Source organism: Pongo abelii, chromosome 1 (assembly GCF_028885655.2).
Source record: "Pongo abelii isolate AG06213 chromosome 1, NHGRI_mPonAbe1-v2.0_pri, whole genome shotgun sequence".
NCBI classification, from domain to species: Eukaryota; Metazoa; Chordata; class Mammalia; order Primates; family Hominidae; genus Pongo; species Pongo abelii.
The window spans coordinates 125,114,855-125,142,589 of record NC_071985.2 but is presented as its reverse complement, the minus strand read 5'-3'; the positions used below and the strand labels follow the sequence as shown (position 1 = coordinate 125,142,589).

At 41.1% G+C, this 27,735-nt stretch overlaps 1 protein-coding gene across 3 annotated transcripts in view; it reads right to left on the bottom strand.

Annotated features, from left to right (window-relative positions):
* Nucleotides 1-19,763: 19,763 nt before the first annotated feature.
* Nucleotides 19,764-27,735, bottom strand: part of VAV3 (vav guanine nucleotide exchange factor 3) — a 398,937-nt gene continuing 390,965 nt past the window's right edge. For all 3 annotated transcript variants that reach the window (XM_024235630.2, XM_054530500.2, XM_054530501.2), the window contains 2 exons: nucleotides 22,653-22,804; nucleotides 19,764-21,978 (listed from right to left, as the gene is read on the bottom strand). In XM_024235630.2, coding sequence (XP_024091398.1) covers nucleotides 21,937-21,978; nucleotides 22,653-22,804 — 194 coding nt within the window. In that variant the 3' untranslated portion in view covers nucleotides 19,764-21,936. The remainder of the gene's footprint in view (nucleotides 21,979-22,652; nucleotides 22,805-27,735) is intronic.

Genomic DNA, 27,735 nt, shown 5'->3' with positions numbered 1-27,735 from the left:
AAGGAGTAGGTTACAACGTATTAATTTTAAGCAGGCTATTAGACATCCAAGACACTTCATGCTGATCAGAATTGCATATTTTTAAATTAAAATGTCACTTGTCCAAATGGCTGAAATCTTTTAGGATTAGCCCCATTCCTTTCAAGCTCAAGACTCTGGTCCTATCCCAAATTTCATAGATGTCATAAAACTGGTGTAAGGGGATATTACATTAGTTTGGTGCCATCTGTGGCACCAGATCTCCAGAATTGCTGCTGTCTAGATATTTATTCTGAGCATCTTTTAAAAAATCTAATAAGCAAAACATTCCTGGTTGTGCAGAAGGCTTGGAGCTACTCTTCACTCTAAAGCTTCCCAAACTCAGAGGTATTAGATAAGGTTTTCTTGGCCAAACCATGTGCCAGGTCCTCTGATGAACCATCTGCTAGGAATCTGTCCTTCTGTAACACTGAGCCAGGAGCTCCAGATGGGGCTATGTAAGGACTCTAGTCTGGATAGAGAAGGCAAAGGGATAACAGTGGGCATGTTTTCAAATCATTGTGCCTGGGAGCCACCAAGGACATCACCAGATAATGTCCCTTCAGGCCTTCTTAGACTGGTGAAATCACTGTTGACCCAAGGATGGAATACCCAAGCCCAACAAGTCCCTAAGACAACTTCTGTGTGTAAATTGGGAACAGATGTTACCATATGAATAAAATGAAAAAAAAAATTACAAAACCTCAACCTGCTGAAAGACAAAAGTTTTAACTTTAATCTACAATGCTAAATAAGTGAGTGCATTTTCTTTTCTTAAAATAACTTGCTTGCTAAGGGAAAAGATGTGCAAATTTCTCAGACTCAAAAGTGCATCCAAGGAAAACAGCCAAGCTCTGCAGACTGTCCATCATCTACCTGCAAGTTTTTATGACAGATCCTGGGGTGGTTAAAACTTTAATGTCTCAATTTGGAATGAGTTGTCCCCTCTTGAAGGACCCATGGGGTAAGGGTTCCAGTTGAATTCCTAGGGCAGTCTTGAACAGTGCCTCACTTGCTGTTCTCATACTGTTCCGTGATAGGGACAAGGAGCATCTATCAAAAACCAACTTGGTTTCTTGGTCTGTGAACCAACTCAAAAGACCAATCACCAAGATTTTCAACCCCTTCAGAAAAAAACAAAAAAACAAAAAAAGCAGCATCAGTGAAGTGGGAATAGAGCTCCTGAAGGGAGTACTCTGAAGACAATAACATGCATTTGAATATAAAATGCCATAGGTTTACAGTTTAAAAATTATTTCATCTAGAGTAGATAAATAAGCAACGCACTAGGTAAATAAGAATAAATGAAGTAATTCTATTAAAACTTAGTAAATAGCATATACTTTCTTATCAATCTAAACCTTGAAAAGTAATAGAAATAGGTCAAGTAGGTTCTGTTCCCCAACAATATCTAAGGCAGAGTTTCAAGTGGGGGTGCATCTACAGAGACGTGTCAGAATCTCAGAGAGGGAAGTTACTTGTAGAAACTACACTGCCCTCCCTTCACCTGGAAATTCTAGCCTGCTATGGGTACAAGGCCTGTACCTCTATCCCCACACAGATACAAAGGGAATGAATGGTCAGTTCATTCATCATAAGATAAATTATGATTGTAGATGGCAGTTACTCTTTCCTGAGACTTACTCTGGAATTGTGCCTGCAGCACTGACATGCTAATGATGTGTTTGGAAGACCAACCAGAAATGTAGCAGAGCATGAGGTCGCAGCAGAGGCTGGGGTCATTTCTGGGCCCTTGCTAGTTGTGATCTGGGGCAAGTAAAGAGAACTCACTTCAACTGGTACCTTGCACATAATAAGTGCTATATAGTGTTTGCCATTGTAATATTACCAGCATTATTGACATAGACATGGGATCTATGCCCGCCCACTCTGCCAAAGAATTGGATTAAAAAACACAAGGAAACAAGTTTCCTGTAGTGTCCATGAGCCTGTGATGATTGCCACCATGAGGATGCCCAGGAAAGAAGAGCACGATGGGTTATCACAGAGCTCAGGTTGAGCACATTTTTAGGCTCCAGTGTGTGGGAGAGAATGAATGGGGAGGGCTTTCTGGCTAGAGGACAAGAGAGTACTCAGATATCTTTTTCTATTTTATAGAAATTAAAATATGGCTGTATCTTTCTCTCTTCTACCATACTCCCCACCTCTGAAAAAATAAAGTAACTCAAAAGATTTTGGCAACAACATGTGAAGTCAAAGAAAAACGTGATTCCCCAATATCAATCCCCCAAATGACTATGCCCCTTCACTTAAAACTCACAGTCCTTGGCATGACTATTATCAGATTTTTTTTTCTAATCTGCTGATGCTCAAGACAAACACATCTAAAAATTATTATAATTTTACTAGGTTGAGTCACACGAAATTACCCATTTGTGGGTAAAGTAAGATAAAATATCAGCAATTTTCATACGTGTCAATTTATAATATGCCCTGGACCTTGCTATTCTGTGCAATACACTTTATTGTTTTTTTATGTTTTATACTCCAGGATAGATTTATTAAAGGGCATGCTTTAAAAGATGTATATGAAATAAAAGCATTTCAGGGCTGACCTTCAGTTACATAAACATTGAGTTTGCATAAAAACTTCGAATGATTTTGTCTTACTAATATACGAAGCTGCTAAAATTGAAAGAACTTATTTCAAACCTTTCTTCTGATGAACTAACAGAGGTCCTGAGGGGTGAGTTTATTTACTCAGGGTCAATTAGAACATATCAGAGCCAAGAACAACTCTCTGATCCCTGAGATCCTATTCAGTTTCTCTTGTGGAAATACCAAATATCTATTGTCTGGAATTTTTTCAGGGTGGCCCAGAATACATTTATAAAGAAGCCACAGGCATGGTGTGGACAACCCAGGGTCTGAGCAGATCTTTTCTGCCCTGAATGCAGTGATCCACTTTGCTTAGGTTCTTAAACACACTCCGGATTCTGAGCACAATAAAGTCATGATCATAGTCATCTGTAACCAAGAATCCAAGAATTCTCAGACCACTCAGGTGAACGACACTGCCATTGCAATGTCTAGATAAGAAATATTGAAAAAGAGAGCATAAAGGCAACTACCATATTTCCATGCAAGGTATTCAATGTTCCCCCTGCCTTACAGATGAAGAAACAGGTTTAGGGAGGCTGGCAACTGCCAGCACTCAAGTCTGTCTACATTATCCTAGAAAGATGGGTCCACCCTCCTGCCAGCTTCCAAGTATCACATGACTGTATTCAACCAGGAGAACTCAATTGGAGAAACTTGGTCTCAGGGAGTCTTGAACACATTAAACACAATATTTAATTTTCTAGCTCCAGGAACTCAAAGAGGGTAGAATAGAGGTAGTGAGAAAGCCAATTCTAGTAGGAAGCCCTAGAGAGAAAGACATTGTACCTATTGGTTTGGGCTTGTTTACCTGAACCAATGACTGTAGTGCAAAGAACAGGCTTATCCTGATTGGATGAGACTGATCAAGGCTTATTCCTTGAGCAGAGGGTGTGCTCCTCGACTGAAGTATATGGGTTGGGAGTGGTAGAGGAGAATACCCTAACAAAAGCTGGATACTGTTAGGAAGGGAAAGGGAGCAAATGTACAATAGTCCCTGTTTGGATGCACCATACTTTATTCAAGTTCACTACTGTTGCACATTTATGTTCTTTCCGACTTTCACGCTTATACCGTGCCCTGTGACAAACACTCTTGTGGCTCTGTCTTTGTGTACATCTAGGATAAATTTCAATGCTGAATTTCAGGGTCAAAGTATATGAATGTTTGACTGGTCTTTTTCTTCCAGTAAGTTTGTTTCCCATAGCTAATACCCTCATATACATAATACTGGGAGTTGTGTGTGCTAATTTGATAGGCAAAAGTTTGTCCTTCTCAGATAACATTCCATAGTTGTGTGCTGGTGCTGGGGTGTGTGAGGCCACAGAAAAATATGGCACATCTTCATGGAACTGCAATTTTTTCATATTCACAGAAAACTATTATGTTTACATTTTATGATATCATGACAGAATACAAAATCCATAAAAATTTTATTGATGAAACATGAGAAACTTAGAAGATTTCCTGTTTAAAATGGGAGGCACCTGTCTTCTCTTCCTTCTCACAAATCCCAGAAGTACAAGTTCACTTTTTGCTGCAGTAGGTAAACCTTGGTAGAAATTTTGAGAACTAATTGCTCTTTACTGGGATTCACCTAATATAATAATTCATCAAATAATGATGTGAAGATGCAAGAAAACAATGATGGACCTGGATGTGAGTAAGAATCTTATTCAGTGGCATAAAGCTGAAAAAAAGCAAATGGATAGAAGTTACTAAAATCTGGCATGGAAGATACTAAAACCTGGCATGGAAGAGAGTAATCAAGTAGTTTCATCAAAGACAAATAAACTACCCCAGAGGTTTAATGATAGGGCAGTGGCCTACCATTGCCAGTGACAGAATCCAGAGATCCTTCTTTCAGCCACAGGAAATCCCAGCCTGCTATTGCCAGCAAATGGGCAAGGAGACAGGCCTGGCCGCTACATGCCCCACTGTTAGAGGGAAATCCCTGTTAATTCCCAGCACAAGTCATTCCACATAGAGTTTTTGTGATTATTGAATGTCATTTCTCTGATTAAAATGACTTGTTTTGCTCCGTCAAATCATTTGGTATTTGAAATACTGTGACATTCAACGAAACCTCTAATGTTGAATGAGGATGCGGCAATATCCAATTAAATTCATTTGAGTCACTGTGAAGCCGTCATCAGGGTTTTTGTGCTTCTCAATTAGTTTTCCTGATGACAATAAAATTATGACTTTTTTTCTTGGAAATCTCAAATGTGAAAATCCCAAAACAGGCCTGTAAGTTTTGATACATAGGTCACTGCAGCTAAATTAAAAATCTATGCCTTCATGATTCTTAAAAAAGACAAAAATACAAAAGAGACATTGAAACATTAGAGCTGAATGATTTCCACCTGAATGAACACTTATTATCTTGCTCACTTTAATGTGCACCAGATAAAGAACTAGACTGTGTCCTCCTGAGTGAAGAGTGCCCTTTCAGGCATATTTGTGGCAGGAATGAGATCCCTAATAACATGGTTGTTGCATCTGGAGAAAGAACACTGGTTTACTTTCACATAAATCTGGATGCAACAGCCTGGTGGACATTCTGCGTTTGCCCCTACACGCACTCTGTACCATCCCATCCCGCTGCTGCAGGCCCTAGGAGGCTGATCTTCATGGACTATGCCAACCACAGTCCCTTGCCCTCTGACTTACGATTGAGTTTGGGCAATGGGAGGCCTTGGCAGGGATGGGAGGATGGGAGACCCTGAAGTCAAGGTATTTATTCCAGAGATCTCTCTGTTTGGGGCTATGGGTTGGCCATGCATCATCTCAGGCCCTCTCTTACAGATTCCTCCAGCTTTCCAGGTTTCTGAAATTGCTCGGTCCCCTTGTTTATGTGAACTAGGTCCTTGTTCTTCATTGTTCCTAGCTCAGGAGGCCTTACCAAGCCTCACTGGTTTCACCTAACCCTTAACCCTGCTCTAGGCTCTGTAAACAATCTCTTCATTAAATTCTCCATTACGGATGTGCCATGTGTCTCTCATTGGGACCATGATTAACGCAGCTCGTGTAGAGTTTATCAAACAGTATGTGATATGATTCCATAAAATACACAGGAAAAGCGCTCAATTCTGAAGAAGAGGATTTCATGTATCCAAGCTCAGAAGTAGCAATGCCAACAACCAAGGTTAGTTAGGAAACTAGAGCCACTGTGACTCTGGATAAGATATTTATTATAGAATTATACCTATCTAATTGTGGCAAATACTAGCAAAGTAATATGCAGAGGGGAGAGTTGGAGGAAAGGAGATAGAATCACCAACTGGTCCTTCTGAAGCACTGGTGCAGGGTGGACAAGCACCACAAGAGTTTACTGAGACTGCAAAGGGAATGTCCTTAATAGGGATGGGGAAACTATGGCCTCTGATTAGTTCCACCTCTGGGGAACCACCAAACTTCTGATTTTGAAACTGATTTTGAAGCCAGGTCTAGTAGTCATAAAGAAGAACTAGACAAGGAATGCAGGAGAGAAGTGGCAAGTTTGACTCTCCTGGGCACTTCTGAATCTGTCTATTCTCCACATATTTGACTGCAAGACCTTCCAAGATTATGACTAGTGATTTACTTCCACTTTCTAAACCTTGTACGAATTCCCCCCAACACCAGTTGTGTTCAGGAGACATAAAGGGAATGGGATTCTGAGAAATGTAGTTCCACTTTAACCAAGCGATTTGGCACACTTCAGCAAAATTCCAGAGGAAAAAGACTGGTCATTTATTCATTCATTCATTTAAATAAGAAGTATATTGTGCCAGTAACACTCTAGGCACTCAGCTTGGAGAGCTTTAAACAGACTTAATGGAATTTAAAACATAGCACAACAGACATTATAAACACATTTCAAATACTGAAGTCTATAATTATAAACATGATAGTGCTGTGAAGGAAAATTAACATGGGCCCATGAGAGAAAATGACAAAATAGGAAGAAGTTAGACTGAGTGGTAGAGAATACTTCACTGAGAGATGACATGTAAGCTGAGACATCAAAAATGAAGAGTGCAAGAAAATATTCTAGAAAAAAAAAAAAGCAAGTAGCCCTATCTCAAAATGCCCTGAAAGGGATTGAGTACACTTGCGACAACCTCTTCCTTACTTGCCATTTTATCTGAAACCCACTTGAAGCAGATTTTTGTTTCTACTTCTTCACTAAAATTCAATATGTCAGGCTGTGCTCAACTCCCTAAATGCCAAGTGCAGTGGTTAATTCACAGCCCTCATCTCACTCGACCTCCACCAGATGAACACCCTGCCCTGTTGAAATACTGTCTTCACTCGGATCCCAGTGCATCCTCGTTTGTTTCTACCTAATAGAAGGTGATATGCTCCATGAGAGCAAGGGCTTTGGCTTGTTCACTGCTGTGTCTCTAGTGCCAACAACAATGCCTGGCGCAAAATAGGCAGTACATAATTGTTGAATGAATTCAAGGAGTCCAGGAAGAAGCAGCTAGTAAGATAGAAAAAGGAACAAGAATAAATGATGTTTTCAGAACTAAGTGAAACAATGATCTCAAGAAGGAAGAGGGTGATCAGCGATTTAAATGTTGCAGAGAGTCGACTTCTGGATTTGGCAATGTGGAAGTTTTTGGTGAAGGTTTTGTGAAGTGTTAAGGTCAAAAGTCAGATTAGAGTGGGTTCAAAAGAGAATAGAAGAGGAATTAACGGTAGCAACTTTGGTCAGCTGTTTTGAGGAGTGTTGCTTTCCAGGAGATCATAAAATGAACAGTAGCTGAAGGTAAATACAAGAGGAAAGGAGCTTTCCCTTTTTGTGTATTTATTTTTTAAGAAGGATATCTGTATCCTGATGGAAGGGTCTGATAGATGAATGAAATTGGAATTTGCATAATTGAGAGGGGATAATTGCTGAAGCTATGTATTTGAGCACAGGAAAAGAAATAAGATTCTGTGGGTAGGTGAACTGTTGGGCTTTGGAGAACAGCACAGGCCCAGTTCATGCCGCAAGAGGAGATAAGGATATTGGTGCAAGTAGACTAGTAGGTGTGTTGGGGAATGTTTGTAGATAGTCTCCTATGATTTAGCCCCATTGCTGGAGTATTCTTTTCTACCCAAACTTTAAACACTGGAGAGCCCCAAGGCTCAGGTATTAGCTTGCTGCTTCTCCTATATTCATTTGCTGAGATGATATCATTTAGTCTCATGGCTTCAAATATACTACTCATTTCCAAATGTTTTTCTCATGCCCCAACTTCTCCCCAAACTCCAGACTCAGACCCAACTGCTTACCTGATATCTGTTTAATATCTAATGAGCATCTTAAGCTTAATGTGTCTAGAACTGAATAACCGATTTCTTACCTTCCTTCCCAAATCAGCTGCTCATCCTTAACCATGTATGTATGTTAACACATGTATAACACTGTGCCAGAGTTGCTTAAGCCAAAAATGTTGACACCTCACATAATGATTTTTTCTCCCATTGTCACTTTACATTCAAGCCATAAGCTAGGCCAGCAGTAACTTCAAAATACATCTGAAATCCCAATATTTCTTACACATCCCTTGATATCATGCTAATGTGAGCCACCAACATTTTTCACCTGTGTTACCTAATAGTACTTTTATGGTCTCTCTGCTTCCACTCCTGTCTCTGTTGGTAAAACTTCCACCAAGAATCCACAGTGTTTCTTTAATAAGGCATATCTGATCATTTCTCTTTTCTGCTTGTTTTGGTCCATTTTGTGTTGCTAGAACAAAATACCTGAACCTGGGTAATAGATAAAGAAAAGATGTTTATTTGGCTCATGATTCTGGTGGGTGGAAAGTCCAAGATTAGGTAGAGACCACATGGTGAGAAAGAAAGCAAGAGAATGAAATCAAGGAAGCCAGACTCTTTTTAATAACCTGCTGTCATGGTAACTAATCCATTTTCGCGAGAGCAAGAACTCACTCACCACCAAGGAAGGGCATTATTCTGTTCATGAGGGATCCATGAGGGATCCACTCCCATGACGAAAACATCTCCCACTAGGTTCCAACTTCTAATGCAGCCACACTGGCAATTAAACTTCAGCATGAGTCATGGCTGCAACAAACCACATCCAAACCATATCACTGCTTCAGACTCGCCACTGTTTTTTCACAACATAAAATCTTAAGTCCCTTCCATCACCTACAAGGTAATGGAAAGAAGACCTACAAGGTCATCCTGGACCAAGATGATCTGGTTGAAGATTAGCTCTCTAACACATCTTACGCCAAGAGAGGCTATCCCTGACTAGCATATCTAAAGTAGCACTTTCCTCATATACTCTCCTTCCTTTGCTTTGACTTTTTCATTGTATTTATCACTTCCTTGTATTATGTCATGCATATTAATTTATTGTCTATCTCCCTGTTCTTTCCAATATAAAGTAGGCTCTATAAAAGCAGAGAATTGTCTGTTGTTTTAACCATGTATTTCCAGCACCTGTGCCATGGGTTAAGTACTCCACAAATTCATTAAATAAATGGGAGGTGTTGGAGAGTTCTGAAGAATGAAATGAAATAATATAATCAAAAGATTAGAGGGAGGTGGGAATGGAAGCAGGGATGCCAGTTAGGGGCTCTTGCAATCATCCAGGTGACATGAGATTGACTGGGACTAAGGTGAAAGAAGTGGAGATATTAAGAAGAGAATGATGCAAGATTTATGCCCTTCAAAGTTGTCCACCTACTTTTGTTTGAGGCTCGGTTCTCTGTCCCATTTACAAATTTGATTCCATGAAGATGTATCATGGCCAAATATTTATTGAATGTCTTCATGAAGAATAATAGGATGTTAGAACTGGAAGTGGGCTTGATGTCTTCATTCTACAGATGAGAAAACTGAGCCTTAGAGAGGTTGGGGGTTTCACCCAGAGCCTCTTGACTCATTAGTGGAAGAATCAAGAACTAGAACATGGTTTGTCTTATTTTCATTCTTGTGCTCTTTCCACTTCCCCAGCAGTTGTATTGAAAAATTACTTTGGAAAAACTATATGTACTTATAACGTATTAAGAACTTTGAAACTGCTAATTGTTGTAAAAATAACTTGCCATATGATTATAAAAGTTCAACTTAGGCCTCTTGCACAATTTTAATTGTATTTTGGGCTGTGCTGAGAAGTCCCAAGAGGACACAACAGATTTTCATTTGCATCTTTCCACCCAACAGCTTCAAACTGATAGTGCAGCATTCAATGTATCATTCCAGGATTATTAATTTAGGGTTTTTCCACTCCCCCTTTCCTGGATGCCCCTCCTAAATATCCATTCAATGTCATCTTTGAGGCAGGAATTTATAAATGGGATTATGTCCAGTATTTTAAGGACATTGCAAAATAAACCACATAATGAGTAGACCAGATAGGCTGCATAAAGGTAAATAAAATAATTTTTCACACTAATGTAGATTCATTGCATCACATGTTATTAATGTAAACTTTATCCTTCAAACCACCTAGCAACAATATCTCATCATTAAGTATAATAAATGCTGAGGGCATTTCCCACCTCTCTATAAAACCACAGCACATTTTTTTCTCCCTTCTTCATATTACACAGGCCTAATTTGCACAGAATCCAGAAGTGTTTCATTAATTCACTTAAATAGGTTGCTTTTTCCTAATGAGCTTACCTACACAAAAGTACCTAGGAGCTTTCCTCTCCTGGCGGGAAGACGTGTGATTCTGACACATAGGGTGAGAAAAAAAAAAAAAGGTAATTCACTTGGGGCTGATGGTCTGAGAAGATGACAAATACATAGGTGGAAATGGTATTGTTTCTATCAGCATATACTTGAATTTCTAGAAAAGTTTGGCCTTTGTTTACAACCTCTGAGGTTGAGCAGGATAGAGACAGGCTGTGGACACATCTGTCCCTAAGTATAGCACCTCTCTGGCTCACTTTCCTCTTCCCATGCTGCACCCGTTCCCTAGTAATCTCTGCTGAAGCATTTGTATCGTTTAGCATGCACTCTAATAACATGAGAAGAAAGAGAGCTGTTACGGATTTAATTGTGTCCCCTTCAAATGCATATGTTGAAGTGCTAAACTCTGGTACCTCAAAATGTGACCTTATTGGGAAATGGGGTGGTTGCAGATATAATTAGTCAAGACAAGGTCATACTGGTGTAGGGTGGGCCCCTAATTAAATATAACTGGTGTCCTTATAAAAAGGAGAATCTTAGATGCAGAAACACACACAGGGAGAATGCCATGTGAAGATTACAGTTATGCTGCTGCAGCCAAGGACTACAGAGGCCAGGAGAGAGCCTTGGAACGGATCCTTCTTTAGTGCCTTCAGAGAGGGCGTGGCCCTGCAGGCACCTTGATTTTGGATTTCTGGCCTTAAGAAATGTGAGAGGATAAATTTCTGCTATTTAAGCCACTGGGTTTGTGGTACTTTATTATGGCATCCCTGGCAAACAAATACAGGAGCTATTATCAAAGGATGGCAGTGTGTTGATTGCACGGGTCTAGCTCTATCTCAGTCCACAGCATCCAGTGTGAGCTTTCTGAAATGTAAATGAGATCACCTCACATCCCTGCTTAAAAGCTTCCAGTGGCTCCTGTAACCCTCCTTTCCTGTCTATAAGATCTACCAGATCTGTTCCAGAAAGCTCTCTTCCTTTTCACCCTCTCCAACCACACTGGGCCCTTGTAGCACTCCAAACACTAAGCACTCAGATATTCATGTATTTTTTCTATTCTCACTTAAATTAGGTCTCTGCTAAAAAAAATCATTTCCCCGTAAAGCCTTCTTTGATCACCATATTCAAATAACATTTTCCTTGCTTATTTTGCTTTTTTTCCCCCTCAATAACACTTACCAGTGCCTAACATTACATACCTGTGTCTTGCTCGTCACCATCTGCAAGCAGATAAGCTTTTCAAGGGTAGGAATTGTGTCAGCTTCATTGTTGTAGCCTCAAAGGCTAGAATTATAGAGTTCGTAGAAGAAGCTCAATACACATTTGTTGAAGGAATGAATGAAAGAATGAAGGAATGAATGATTGGCCACATACTCTGAGATTTTAGAGTTTTACATTTTCAACAGCTACTTCGAGGGCATGCCTGGTTGCCGTTTCCACTTTTCCCTGTGATCCTGTGAGATGGAGCCTGCATCTCACATATTGGACACTTCTGCCACACTTCCTCTCTCCCCCTTTCTCTCTCCCAGCAATTTGAGCCTCAGGAAAGGCATTTCCTAAATGAGGAAAGGGGCAAAGAAAATGAGCTCCCCTGGGGACAGCTCCTTCTCTTATGCATCCTTTTATTCCCTGCAGAGGTTGGTATAGAGTGGGTTCAGTAAATACTGATTAAAGGAATCAACAGGAAATTGTTTTTTATGAAGAACTACATTTTAGATTCACCTAAGTTTCTCTGAAGTAACGCATGCCTTTCAGATAGGCCTCATCTTTGGCTCCAATGACCATTCAATGCATCCATCTGTTGTAGGCAGCCAGTGGGATAGCCCCCAATAATCCCTTTGTCCTGGTGTTCGTCCTGTGTAATCCCCTCCCCTTGAGCAAGAGCTGGATTTAGTAACTCAACGCTAAGGGATAGAATAGAGCTGAGTGCTGGGCTGTCACTTCAAAGATGGTTATAAAAAGACTAGCTTTCATCTCGAGTGCTTTTGCTCTTTCCCTCTTGGATGCTTATTTTGGGAGAAGCCAGCTGCCATGTTGTGAGGCAGCCATGTGGAGAGGTCCACAGGAGTGAACTCAGGAGCAGACTCTCCCCCAGTTGGGCCTGGAGACGACTGCGGCCTGGCTGACACCTCGATAGAAGCCTCATGGGAGACCTGAAGTCAGAAATACACAGCAAATCTGCTCCCGGATTTCTTACCCACAGAAACGGTGAAATAATAGATGTTTGCTGTACCCAACTGCAAAGTTTGGGAGTACCAAATTTGTTGGGTAGCAGTAGATAACTGATAGATGGTGCTCTGGTAGAGCATTTGATTTGGGCTCCATTTGTGCATCATTTTGTAAGGATTACTAATGTGAAAAGATAACTCAAGGCTGGGCGTGGTGGCTCATGCCTGTAATCCCAGCACTTTGGAAGGCCGAGGAGGGAGGATCACCTGAGGTCAGGAGTTCGAGACCAGCCTGGCTAACACGGTGAAACCCTGTCTCTACTAAAAATAATAATAATAAAAAATAGCCGGAAGTGGTGGCGGGCACCTGAGGCAAGAGAATTGCTTCAACCCAGGAGGCGGAGGTTTGCAGTGAGCCGAGGTCGTGCCATTGCACTCCAGCCTGGGCGACAAGAGTGAAACTCCTTCTCAAAAAATAAATTAACTCAAGAGGTTTCTTCCAAAGGCTAATATATACATTTAAAGGGAGTTTTTAACATATCCGAGTTTTAAAAATTTGTAACACTTATTTTTGTATGTATATTTAAAGTAGTGGCCAAAATGCAATTTTAAACTCTCTTGTTTACTGAATGTCTACTCTTTGCCAGACAATCTTCTAAACATTTTACAGCTGTGGCTGGGCGAGGTGGTTCATGCCTGTAATCCCAGCACTTTGGGAGGCCGAGGTGGGTGGATCACCTGAGGTTGGGAGTTTGAGACCAGCCTGACCAACATGGAGATACCCATCTCTACTAAAAATGCAAAATTAGCTGGGCGTGGTGGCGCATGCCTGCAATCCCAGCTACTCGGGAGGCTGAGGCAGGAGAATTGTTTGAACCCGGGAGGCGGAGGTTGCGGTGAGCGGAGATTGCGCCATTGCCCTCCAGCCTAGGCAACAAGAGTGAAACCCCGTCTCAAAAAAAAAAAAAAAAAAAAATTACAGCTATTATTATTATTTCATTTAATCCTCACAAAAACCTCCTGAAGTAAGGTGCTATCATAACCCATTCTAACTATGGAGAAACAGAGGAACAGGCAGTGTAAGCATCTTGCCCAAGGTCATACAACTCATAAGTGGTAGAGCCATGATAGTCTGGTTCCAAAGCCTTAACCACTATTCTATACTGCTTTTTAGACAAAAAGACAGATCATATAGATTAGTTAAACATGTCAAATAGCCTTAAAAAACAACCCAAGTGTAGAAGATTTACTAAACTAGGACAAGATTTTTCATGATTAAAAGATGGGATGATGTTAGTCTGTAATGAATTCTCAGAAGGATTATATGAGATAAATGAGATAATATAAGACAAATACCTAGCATACTGTCTGGCAGATACCAGTACAAAAAAAGAACAGCCAAAAGAGAAAAGGAGATGGATTATAAATTATCGTTGGAAAAAAAAATCACTTTCTGTAGAGAGGTCATTTGGATCACTAGAAAATCCACAAGTTTCATCCATGTCTAGGTAGCAGGTTGATAGGTGCAGCAAACCATACGTGGCACATGTAACAAACCTGAACGTTCTGTACACGTATCCCGGAACTTAGAGCAAAAAATAAATAAATAAGTAAATAAATAAATAAATAGGAAAATCCACAAGCATTTACTGATCAGACTCCCGAGTCATTACTATTGTTATTGACATGTTTCAAAGTCATCAAGACAGGTTGACAGCAAGAGGTGCAAGGATTGTGACTCAGTCATAATCTTACCTGATCTAGGATCCCAGCAGTCACCCAGAATGATTCCCAGAAGAAAGGCCTTAAGAATGGAGGAAATAATTCTGGAGTCAGAGGGTCCTGAGTGCTGATGTATGACAGAGGAATAGAGACAGCATTTATTTGACTTAGAGCTGAGACACCCATGTTTTAGTCTTTACCTTGACAGTATTTTCTATCTGCATGACCTTGGGCAAGCCAGATCATGAATTGGACACATTGGCTCTTCTGGAGTCCACCTTCCCTCCTATTCAGGACTCTCAACATGGACGGCAACATCCATTAGAGGACAGGGTGTGAAGTGACTTTTGTGTACACTGTGTTTCTGCACTGAGGACTCTTCCCATCTGGCCATGTGCCTGGGTCATCATTTGTAGTTGCATTGTGCCTAGAAATTCAGGGACTTTGACAGCCAGTGTCTAGAGTCCTTCAAAAGGAGTTTGTTTTCTGTCACTGTTTCCCTTGATCTGGTTTAATCAATGGCACCGAATGAGAGACAGAATTCCTTTATGATATCCTTTCTGGGACTTGTTCATTACTTAAAATAAGGTGGCTTCCAAACCACCTTATTACTTAGAACAAGGTGCCAGACCAGATGTGGGTGCATAACATTTCTAATCAGAGTCCAACCAATCACAGCAACTAGTTTCAGTGAAAAATGAAGTGACTAATGGACTCAGTCTAAATGATTATGAGCTGAGTAAAAATTCCATTTTCCTAGTCAAAATAATGTAGAGCTGTTAAATTCAACTTCTGAGATTGTTTGTAGGTTTGCATATTAATCTTCCTGAACATGTACACCTTCTACTCTGTCAATAATTTAAGCGCAGAAAATTAAACTATATGTAAAAAACAAAGCATGGACTCTCAATAATATTCAAAATAAAGGCAGCAAGTACATAATTTGATATCTGAGTATCTTATCTTTCATAAAGGGAGGGAAACCAATATTTCTTGCATACCTACTATGTGTGAGGCTCTGTACTAGGGACCTTTTTCATATGTTATCATTTATTCTTCACAACAGCTCTCTCAGGCACTTTTAATGATTCCTTTATTACAGAAGAGGTAGTGGATGCTCCTAAAAGTTAGTGGCAGGGTTGGGGTTTGAACCCCAGTCTGACTGATGCTAAAACCCTCCTTCTTCCTATGAACAAATAGTTTAATTCCCATCCTAGAGAGGCTAATTTAGAATCTGCAGAGTTTTTCTCCTTAATCCAATAAATGAGCCTAACTTATGCTAAAGAAATTCAAATATTAAGATGGCAACTATCCAAACTTGTCAGCAAATCCATCCGACAATCACAACAAGGATGATAATGACAAATATGGCTTTGTATATGCCAGCCACTGTTCCACTTTATATGGATGATCTCAGTTGTGTCACACAACCATTCTATGAAGTAGGTGTTGTGGTACTGATTGGTGGAGGTTCTGCATGGTAGGGATGAGATATAAACCGAGACAGTCAGTCTGACTTATAGGGCCATACCTTTTCACTCTTCTGTACAGCTGTCAGATTAAGTAGAACAAAGCAAGATGCCTCAAAACTAACTACCAGTGGCTGGGCATGGTGGCTCACACCCATAATCCCAGCACTTTGGGAGGCCAAGGTGGGTGGATCACCTGAGGTCAGGAGTTCGAGACCAGCCTGGCAAACATGGTGAAACCCCGTCTCTACTAAAAAAATACAAAAATTTGCTGGGTGTGATGGTGGGTGCCTGTAATCACAGCTACTTGGGAGGCAGAGGCAGGAGAATTGCCTGGACCCAGGAGGTGGAGGCTGCAGTGAGCGGAGATCACACCATTGCACTCCAGCCTGGGCGACAAGAGCAAAACTCTGTCTCAAAACAAACAAACAACAAAAAACTAACTACCAGCGCATATTTTACTTCACTCATTTGGTGGAAGACAAAATACTTGTTACAAAGCTGTGTTCCCATGTTAACTAGCAAATAAAGGGGGCAACGGTGAGTACAATTGGCAGTGGTGAGGATGGTGATGAACTGATACAAGGTCTAACAGTCACATAATGTTAATATGTCAAAGAGAAGTGATAAAGATACCAATGGAGTTGGCTCCTCAAATAATGGATTCAGGGCTGTATAACCCACTGTATCGTAATGAAAATAGCAGGAATTTTGTCTTTGTAGCAAGGTTGTGATGGTGAAGTCAAGCAGAAGCTACCTCCATGGCCTTTCCTGGTCCTTAGAAGTAATGAAGTGATTCCACCCTCTCCCTCAGACAGACTCCATCACTGTGGATTATCAGCTGGCCTGCTCCACCAAGAGAAACTTGACTCCAAGCCTCTCTGGATTAGCAACCATTTTCTAGTGCAAGAGTGAATCGAAGTAGAAACGAAAACTCAATCTGATACCAATCTCTCTAGGCAATATCTTTTTTGGGTTTTCTTTTAGATGGCAGGAATAGTGGCATATTTCTGAATTCTGTGTTAACCTTCCATTGTTCAAACCACTGTTTAGTATCAAATAGTTTCTTCTTGGTTACGTAAGTTTAAAAATGTACGAAATCTTTCTCTTGCTCTACAAAGTATGGCAGGATAGGGTAGTGGTTATACGGACTCTGGAGCCAGACCACCCAAGTCAGAATTCAGCTCTGACACTTAGCAGCTGTGTGACTTTGGGAAAGTTGTAACCTCTTGATGTACCTCAGTTTCCTCATGTGCAAATGAAAATATTATGGGGTTCTACCTTTGGGGGTTGTTGTAAGTTAGTGCAAATAAAGCACTTAGAACAGAACATGGCACATGGTAAGCATGCCAATGAATGTTATTGGCAACTATTGAGTTTACCTTGTAGTTCACTGTTCATAACTTAGGCAGCAATCCTGAGCTAAACCTAAACAAAATTAGGGCTTAATCCCCATGTTAATTATGGGGCTGGTATATGTGAGTTATGGGATTGTGGGGCCAGTCAAGATTGTCCTTCTAAGGTAAAGGATAAGTTGCTGCATTTGGCCCCTCCTACAACCAAGAAAGAGGCACAATGCCTAGTGGGCCTATTTGGCTTTTGGAGGCAACACATTCCTCATTTGGGTATATGAGTCCTGCCCAATTATCAAGTGACCCGAAAGGCTGCCAGTTTTGAGTGGGGTCCAGAACAGGTCCAGGCTGCTGTGCAAGCTGCTCTGCCACTTGGGCCATATGACCCAGCAGATCCAATCGTGCTTGTGGTGTCAGTGGCAGATAGGGATGCTGTCTGGAGCCTTTGGCAGACCCCCATAGGTGAATCACAGTGGAGGCCTCTAGGATTTTGGAGCAAGGCCCTGCCATTTTCTGCAGATAACTACTCTCCTTTTGAGAGACAGCTCTTGGGTTGTTACTGGGCTTTGGTGGAAACTGAATGTTTGACTATGGGTCATCAAGTCACCATGCGACCTGAACTGCCTATCATGAACTGGGCACTTTCCGACCCATCTAGCCATAAAGTGGGTCATGCACAGCAGCATTCCATCATCAAATGAAAGTGCTATATACGTGATTGGGCTCGAGCAGGTCCTGAAGGCCAAGTAAGTTACATGAGGAAGTGGCTCAAATGCCCACGGTCTCCACTCCTGCCACCCTGCTTTCTCTTCCCTAGCCTGCACCAATGGCCGCATAAGGAGTTCTCTATGATGAATTGACAGAGGAGAGAAGACTAGGGCCTGGTTCACAGATGGTTCTTCATGATATGCAGGCATCACCCAAAGTGGACAGCTGCAGCACTACAGCCCCTTTCCAAGACATCCCTGAAGGACAGCGCTGAAGAGAAATATTCCCAGTGGGCAGAACTTCAATCAGTGCACCTGGTTGTGTGATTATATACTGATATGTGGGCTGTAGCCAATGGTTTGGCTGGCTGGTCAGGGGCTTGGAAGAAGCATGATTGGAAAATTGGTGACAAAGAAATCTGGGGAAGAGGTATGTGGATGGGCCTGAGTGGCCAAAAACTGTGAAGATATTTGTATCCCATGTGAGTGCTCACCAATGGGTGACCTCAGCAGAGGAGGATTTTAATAATCAACTGGCTAGTACCATTCTGTGGACACCACTCAGCCTCCTTCTCCAGCCACTCCTGTCATCGCTCAATGGGCCCATGAACAAAGTGGCCATGGTGGCAGGGATGGAGGTTACACATGGGCTCAGCAACATGGACTTCCACTCACCAAGGCTGACCTGGCTACAGCCAGTGTTGAGTGCCCAATTTGCCAGCAGCAGAGACCAACACTGAGCCCTCGATATGGCACCATTCCTTGGGGTGATCAGGCAGCTACCCGGTGGCAGGTTGATTATATTGGACCTCTTCCATCATGGAAAAGGCAGAAGTTTGTCCTCACTGGAATATACGATTACTTCAGATATGGGTTTGCCTATCCTGTATGCAATGCTTCTGCCAAGACTACCATCCGCGGACTCACAGAATGCCTTATCCACCGTCATGATATTCCACACAGCATTGCCTCTGTCCAAGGCACTCACTTTAAGGCTAAAGAAGTGTAGCAGTGGGCTCATGCTCATGGAATTCACCATCATCCTGAAGCAGCTGGATTGATAGAAAGGTGGAATGGCCTTTTGAAGTCACAATTACGATGCCAACTAGGTGACAATACTTTGCAGGGATGGGACAAAATTCTTTAGAAGGCCATGTATGCTCTGAATCAGTGTCCGATGTATGGTACTGTTTCTCCCATAGCCAGGATTCACAGGTCCAGGAATCAGGGGGTGGAAGTGGAAGTGGCACCACTCACCATCACCCTAAGTGATCCACCAGCAAAATTTTTGCTTCCTGTTCCCGCGGCATTCTGTTCTGCTGGCCTAGAGGTCTTAGTTCCAGAGGGAGGAATGCTGCGGATATGGGTACAGCCCGGCGCAAGATTTACACCCTCTCCCCCGCACTTTCAAGGGCCAGCCAGAGCTCACCAGATGCCGCTGGAACCGCGACGCTTTCCAAGGCGCGGACCCCTCTCTCCAGGAGAACCCAATTCCAGGGCGCCCTGCCCTTCACAAGGAGAAAAGAACTCTCCCCGGGGCTTCCAGCGGCTTCTCTGGGATCCTTCGCATTACTGTGCTGGACGCTTGGCGGTGTCCATCTCCGCCAATCCGGATTCGGGCATCTGAACCGGACTCCCTTTCGATTGGCTGAGGGCAACGGAGGCCGTCGCCTGTCCATTCAGAATGGCGCTTGCCTATTTCTCAGGACCGACTGACCCATGTTCAACTGCTGTCCACATGGAACCCTTCTCCACTTCGGCCTTTGAAGTTCTCGTTAGAATATGTGCTACTACCACCAAGATCTGCACTTGCGGTGGCTCCGCCCGGGCCCAGCCCTGGGCTCCAAGACTCACCGCAGCGGCCCTCCTACCAGACGCGTAGCGTCCATGGGGCTGGCGGGCGGGGAGGGTGGTGACCCCCACACATACACTGCTTCTGTTCACTCTGGACTGCTGGCGATGGCCGGGTACAGGCCCGACAATCCAGTGCCATCCATTTTCAGGGGAACCCTGACTAATACAGAGATCATTCAATAAAAAGACTCCAACTCTTAGAAATCAATTTAGTCACTATTTATTATATTGACATATTTACAAAATAATACAAAGTGAAATACCACTCTAATTCACCATATTACACAAGGGCTGCATACAGGCAAGACAAAGTATATGGAACACATTTACTTCTGTCTTTGGTATTAGAACTCTACACAAATTCGCAGCATTTAAATTTTCCAATACAAAGTATTAAACGTAGACAAAGATGTAATTGGTAATGTCACAAAAAGGGGCTCCAATATCCTCTGCTAGGAAACCCCCAGGCCCATGAAATGCAACAGGAAGACTAAACACCATTTATAAGGAGAGGGTCTATTGACTAAAATAAACAATACATGCTACAATACCATCCACAGGAGTGTTTCTGCTTGTGTGAGGCTGCTCCCTCCATAACAAAGTTCGGCTGACGGCAACAGACAAAACATTCCCGAGACAGAGTCGCAGATAAGACTTTATAGGAAAGAATCCATTCCAAGAGTACACTTTGAGGTGTAACTTTACTGTACAGAACATTTTATAAAATACATTTTTGTGATCATTTACACATATACAAAGACTTAAATGGTTTTAGCAAATAATAATTTTTCTAAAACACAATCACAGTTTACATAATTCTGAGGTAAAGGTCTTGAATCTATCCTAGATGAAAAGTCCTAGCCCATGAGGGTCTCTAACAGGGGGATGTGTCCACTGAACCTTGAGTTCTGGCACCCAAATGGACTGATGAGAGGGCAGGCTACACCTGCTTCATTTCAGAGATGATTAAAAATTTCAGAACTTAATGCCCCTGGTTCAGTTCTACTGAGTTAATGCTTCTTTTTTTTCCCAACATGAAACTCTCTCTGAATCTTATCAGAACACAACTTCTGCTATGGAGGAAATATTTCCATCAGGAAAGGGCCAAGTTAGTGTCTTAACTTGACTGCCTCGAATGGGGACTCTGGACCCCAGGAAAAATGTATTTAGGCTCCTCACAAAAAAGAGTGATGACTGGGCAAAACAAATGCACTGCAAGACCCATCTTCCCTCCAGTTGATACACTCCCAGGATGGGCTGCACAGGGGGAAACTCTGAGAGAAGCTGGAGGCCCACAAAAGTCCCCTGACCCTCTTTCTGTCCCAGAAATGAATAAAGGGCCCAGTTGTGCTTTCCTTCCAAAATCCTCAACAAAGTTGTTTGTGCTCCAAGAAAATGTGGGAATAAAAAAGTCATGTCCCAGGTCATCTTTTTGTGTGTGCGGGGGAGGTGGATGGGAGGAAAAGGCATGTATTAATAGATACTGCTGCTATAAAATGACATAAATTATAGCCCTTGATCTGTTTCTGTAAACAATGCCAGCTTATTCAGATTACTGGCAACCACCCCTAATATACCTAGCCCAGATCCTTTCATAAAGTCAAGTACTATATTTCCAAAATAATCCTATGAAATCATGAAGGTTGTGAAGGTTTAATATGAAGACACCCTCTCTTTTATGTGCTTTTTTCACCTTTTATAAAGAAGTTTGCAAATATAATCAGGACACCAAATGAGTAATTAAAACCCTTCAGGGATAGCTCACTTATGATGCAAACCTGAGCATTGGCCTCATATTTTATAATATCATGACTAACATCTGAGGGTAAAAGTGTTTGCCGGGCAATGAGTCACCTTGTTGGACAATTTAAGACAAGTAAGGCTGGATCTTTCCAGTAAGCTGCTCAAATGGCAGAACTCCAATTTTTCTTCATGCTTGGGAAAAGGAAAATTACACTTCTGCTTCTTTGTACCATCAAATAATCTGGTGAATGGCATGTGAGAATAAAGCAAAAGTGTGTTAAGATTTACTGATGACTGGCATTCATGGTATCTGACCAGATGAAGTAAAGGGAAGCATGAACCAATGTGTTTGCAGGGCTCTTCTGGGAAGAACAGCTCTTGGTTTTGCCCTGGTCTCTGACAATGACAGACTGGCAGGCTGTTTCTTGCACAGCTCTAGGCAAGCCATTAATCTGTCAGTACCAGCATCTTTAGAAATCTCAGCATTAAGACTTAGGAGGGGCTAAGGAGGGAGGATGTTGAACAGCCAGAAATGCAGCTTTTTAAACACTTCAGTTAATTCACGATGCTGTGCAGGCTTCTATTTATCCCTTCTCTGAAATTTTTCGTGCAGGGTGCAATGCTGGATTTGAATTTATTCATCCTCTTCCACATACGTGGATGGAAACCATCCCACCTAAAAAAGAAAAGCAACCAACATAGCAACATGACTTTGTATCTGACACTTCAAAGGATTCTACAAACAGAGCATTTTGTTTTCATAACACCCCAGTTAAACTGGGGTTGTATGCCCATTGTAGGTGAGAAGATTGGTTTAACTGCTCTTAGAAGCCTAATAGAGTAAATGATCAAAACGGAGGAATAAAATAAACAGTGTTCTAATCCACTAGCACACAAATAAATATGTAAATTAAGTATAATACAGGGGGGCTCTGCTGCATAATGATTCCTATTTCTGCTGTAGAACAGGATGAAAAGACAGAGGTACTATGTCCCATTCTTTCCAATTTACATCAGCAGTTTTTATAGATATTTTGCAATACACAGAAAGTTTAGCTCTATGGCTCAGGGTCTAAAAAGAACTGAAATGCTCCTCGACTCTTTTCCAAGCAGCAAGCTGTCCCACTTGCCCAGGTGAATTTTATTTATGTCACTATCATATTCATTTCAGATATTTTCAGTGAGTCCCTGGTATCAGCAAAATACAGCACCAGTTTCCAGAGGGCAGAGGCCTGTGGGCTGAAAGCTGTAATACAGTATAGAGGCTTCTCCCTGGTGCCACAATGGGTGCAAACAACTGCTCAGTCCCCTTCTTTCACATGCACCAGCACATCGAGAGGGCCAACTTACCCTGCCGTTTACTTCTCCTCTCCACCAGCCATTTGCACTCATCTTTGTGTAAATCTTCACCACATCTCCTTTCAACAAGGACAACTCTCTCATATCTCTTGCACAGAAGTCATACCGAGCGATGGCAATGCCCAGCACTTTTGGACTTAACACTGTCAAGAGATGACAAGGAATGAGAGTAGGTTTGCAGTTCGTTAACAACCATAACAACCTAATCAGATGAATGTTATTGATGCTATCAAATGCACAGTCGTGATTTCATTACAGACCAGCGATAATGGCAGAGGAGCTTGAAAGCAGCAGAATTGCTGTTTCAATTCAATCAGGTGCAGGCAAATTCGCTTCATAAGTTTAAAGAACCATTGTCCTGTTTTTCCATTCTTCATAAGAACTTCAAAGTAAGGACTAGTTTTTATAAAAATGAAACAAAACAAAAAACAAATTTAAAAAATTCATTAATATCTAAGTATCTAAGGAGACAGATTCTAAAATAATTTCATCATAAACTTCCTATTGATGGCCCAGTAATCTAACCAGCACCTCCAAGGTAAAGCTTTATGTTTTTATCCAGTAACTGCTTTAACTAACACTCAAAACAACGAAATATTTTGCTCTGATGTCAGTCTCCTGTCAATCCTATGTTATCACTTCTGGTTAAGTGGCACTTTCTTCCCTAACAAAGCTTTCTATGTTAAAACTATTTGGGGATAAATTTAGTTATTGTTTTCTATATAATTCACCTATGTGAAGAGGTGTGAATCAGGTCTCACAGAAGGAACACACAAATACCATCTATATTTTCTTTCTTTGAAACAAATACTGCCTTACAGAAAAACTTTACTGATGTATCTAATCAAAAATAAGATGTCAGGGTATTAATCTCCTGTGTTCAGAGTTGAGTTTCTTCCTCCCTCTCTCTCTCTCTCTCTCTGTATGTGTGTGTGTCTGTGTGTGTGTGTGCGCGCGCGAGCACGTGCGTGTGTGTGTGTTTAATATTTGATGGCAGGAAAAGAGCTAACTTTCTCCCTGGCCCTGCTGGCCCTGTTCTGAAAAGAAAACTCCATTCCAGTGGTTCATGTTTGTTAGTCTCTAGTGTTTCATGGCACATTTTATATTAACTTCTCTACCTGTTGCTCTTTGGGGTTATAAAGTGTTTTCAATTATATGTTCAGTGATTCTGAGAATCACTCATCGGAGGTTGGTGAAACTTTATAAATCTTAAATGGTAAAGGAACTTAAGTGTAAGAAAAAGAGACAAATGGGAAACACCAACCATCTGTATTTTTAACAGTTCCCAGGGCTCAGGCAGCAGAAGTTACGACCTGTGTTACCCTGGAAGAGCCTGCCCACTTGGCCACAGGGATCTCTGACCTATTATTCATGGCTTTGTAATGATAGAAATTTTTTTAGACTCCAGGTGTCCATCATGAGATAAATGAATGGCAATACTGTAGATTTCAGAACTGTAAAGGGAGTAAAAAATAGGTCATTTATTTTACTGTTCAGGACACAAACCACTTTAATAGCTTTCTCACTGAAAACTGTCCCATTATTGGGGCACTACTGTTAGATTTGGTGCACATAAAAACACCCCTGTGATGGAAAAACCCAATCATCAACTTAACTGTGTGGTGACCTTGCATAGGTCTAACCCCTTGAGGCCACATTTTTTCTCATCTATGAAATGAAATATTTGTATTAGATGACTTCTAAGTTTTTTCTACTTTTAAATTCTATGATTTTTATTGCGATATACAGGTTAATTTTTAAAAATCTGTCAGAAAACAGACTTTATCTAATGTATACCCTAAATGTCATGTTAATAGCCATTAAACTCTGGGTAATGACAGAAATCAAGACCAAAATGCCCACGCACAAACTGAAGAACTGCAGAATTCATGGGCGCCAGTCATCTTTTCAAGTAATGTGTACTGAATTTTACTTTTATATTTGAAAACAAAGTTGGGATTTTATTTCTATTTATTTTCTTCATGAAAATACATAAACATTGGCTTTTTTCAACTAAACTTTCTGGTCTTCAAGAAAAATAATGATTTTATAGCTTTTCATCCCCCTTTATACTTTCAGCCCCATCCCTCTGCAAACTCTCCCCAACAGATAAATTATAGAATGTCTCATGGCATGAGCACACACACAAACACCAGAGGAGTGAAATGTCATGATGAACGGTGACTTTATGACAGAGAAGAGTAAAGTGCATGGTGGTAATGGAACTCGAGGGATTGTCTGTGAGGAGATGTATCCATATGAGAAGCCATACATGGAACTCAAATATTTTATTTGCAAGCAGAAGCAAGTTGAAGAGACAAATAAAAGTAGTAAAGCAGTACCTGACCAGAAAGGAGTGGAAGAAGGGGGAACAAAGCTGTAGTCTGGAGGAGTTACAAAAGAAAAGCCACAGAACAAAGAGGGGGCTTCGAGAAAGAAAGAAAAAGAGAGAAGCAAAAGAGCATTTAGGTATTGGCAAAAATATCTCAACACAATCATTTTTACCCACTTCTTTCCTATCACCATTTCTAAATGAAGAACAAGCCAAACTTTTACATTTTGATAGACAATAGTATTTTGCAATTCAGAGCTGTCTATCCTTTTATAGGCAAACACAGAGAATACCCACTCCACATTGCCATCTTTGAACCCCATCCATCCAAGGATGGCCAAGAATGGCCTCATCCTTTTGATGTGGTGCCCAATTTCCACTTTGTTACATCAGTGGAAAGGGGTATCCTGTAGATGCTTACCGTAAAGTAATCCTTCACATCAAAACTATTATAAAGAAAAGCCTGTAAGATGGTATCAATGAAACATGCAGAACCCATGGAAAATTCAAGAAAATCATTCATACAATTTGTTAGAAACCACCTCCATCCTCCCAGCCAAGCATGCACATGCCAGCTTATTTTCAAAAGGAGAAAAGTGCAATTAGAAATGAAAACCACTCTGACTCTTATAGCTGGAAAAAAATAAATACATATCCAGATGTACAGAAAAGTTACATGTCTATGGATGCTCTAAAACTTTTCATTTTACTTTTAATATAAGAGCTAATCACATTTATCAAATGGTTTTGAAGTCTTAGATACCATGCTGAAAGTGCCATACTCAGTATTTCACTTAATCGTCACAACTCTAAGAGGAAGGTACTAACATTATTTCCCCTTTACATATGAGAAAAATCTGGAATCAAACCTAAGTGATGTGACTCCAGGGTACCTGCTCTTAATGACTGCTGCACTACTCTGCAACTGCCACTCTGCTTCAGGCACCTCCGCAGGCAGCTATATAACTTGACCTGCTGATACCACGGTGCCACTGCAATGGAAAAGGAAGGTGTGGTTGTATACTTCCTCCCAGTATTTGTTCTCCCCTTCTTTCATGTCTTAGATTATGCATTGGGCTATGTTTGCCTAGAGAGAAGGCTACATTTCTCAGCTTCCCTTGCAGTTCAGTATAGCCGTACAACCATGTTCTGGCCAATGGAATATAAACAAAAGTGTCATGAGACAGCTTCTGGGACCTTTCCTAACAATACAGTGGACACACGCCTTTGCCTTTCTTTTTGGCTCTTCATTCTATCCTGCTGTCTGGAATGTGAAAGCTACTATCTTGGTTCATGAGGAGGAAAACCTCCCCTTGGTGGAGCATGAGCCTGAAGGAACCTGGATCGCTAAAGATTTCCTGGAACAGAGATGACAGCCCTGCCCCTCCAGCCCTGGAGTATTTCTAGGATTTTTTGGGAAAGAGAAATAACTATCTTCTTGAAGCCTATTTAAGGTTTTTGGGTTGCTGTTACTTGTACCATGGCCTAATCTGAACTGTGACAAAAAGTTTTCTACAGCCAAGGATGAGGTAAAAGTGAGATAAGACAACTGGGAATGAGTTCACATCGTCTTCCAATATATTCTGCCTCTGTTCAGGTAACTGCTTGACTTGACAGCCACTGAATTCTTCCAAAGTTAATATTCTTGTCATGAAAGGGTCCTAGGGATATCTGTGGATAGCAGAGACTTATTAAGGATATTCCGAGACACCACCCAAGCAGACTGGCCAAGGGAATTGGAGGGAGTTTAGTTATTCTTAGAATCAATGGCCTTGGAGCCCTCATATACACACTGATGCATTCATGACAGACTTTTCTCATGAATGGCCTCATGTTTACTTTTCACCTACTATGAAGTATACTCTTGTTGATAATCAAAGTCCTTTTCTATTCCATTGCACATTCTGCAGTACATTTTTTATTTTTAAGTATACTGATACATGCCATTACAACTAATTTTTATAATCAGCCCAAATCATTTTCAGCCACACAGTAGAAATGGTACATTTTCATTTTCTTGAGATCATGATATACTGTTAGAGGACAGGATGCCACCTCCATTTTAATGAGCAAATGACACACATCTAACTCTATTATTGGCAGAAAATCTGGTGCTAAGATTTCTATCCTATGTCTGTGAAAACTTCAGTTAGAAGCCCTCATTCCAAACATTACTTCTGTCAGGCATTAGAATTCTCTCCTTGGACTGTTTTCTTTCTTTCTTTTTTTTTTTTTTTTTGAGACGGAGTTTCGCAGTTACGCGATCTCGGCTCACTGCAAGCTCCGCCTCCCGGGTTCACGCCATTCTCCTGCCTCAGCCTCCCGAGTAGCTGGGACTGTTTTCTAAGTGTCCATCCTTGTGTCTCTCTCTCTGGGACTATTTTATCCATAAAGAAATAAAACACCATATTTATCCAAAATTTTCAATGAAGGTAATTTACACCAAAAGTCTGGAATATAACAAGAGATAAGTTAGCTCTAGAAGAGAGAAATGATAAGCCAGTGAAAACAGTTAAATGCAAATTAAATAATTTCAACCATAGGTAGATAAATTAGATAAGATAACCTATCTGTAATCTTAAAATATCTACTATTCCTGAAGGAATATGGGTAATGCTTCACCAAAGGACTTGAAACTCTGTTTCAATTACAGAATATCAGGGTGCTAGCCCTGTCTCTTATCTAACTCTAAAAGCCTTATCATCATTTGCATTCCTATCAAGTAGCTAGAATTAGAATCCT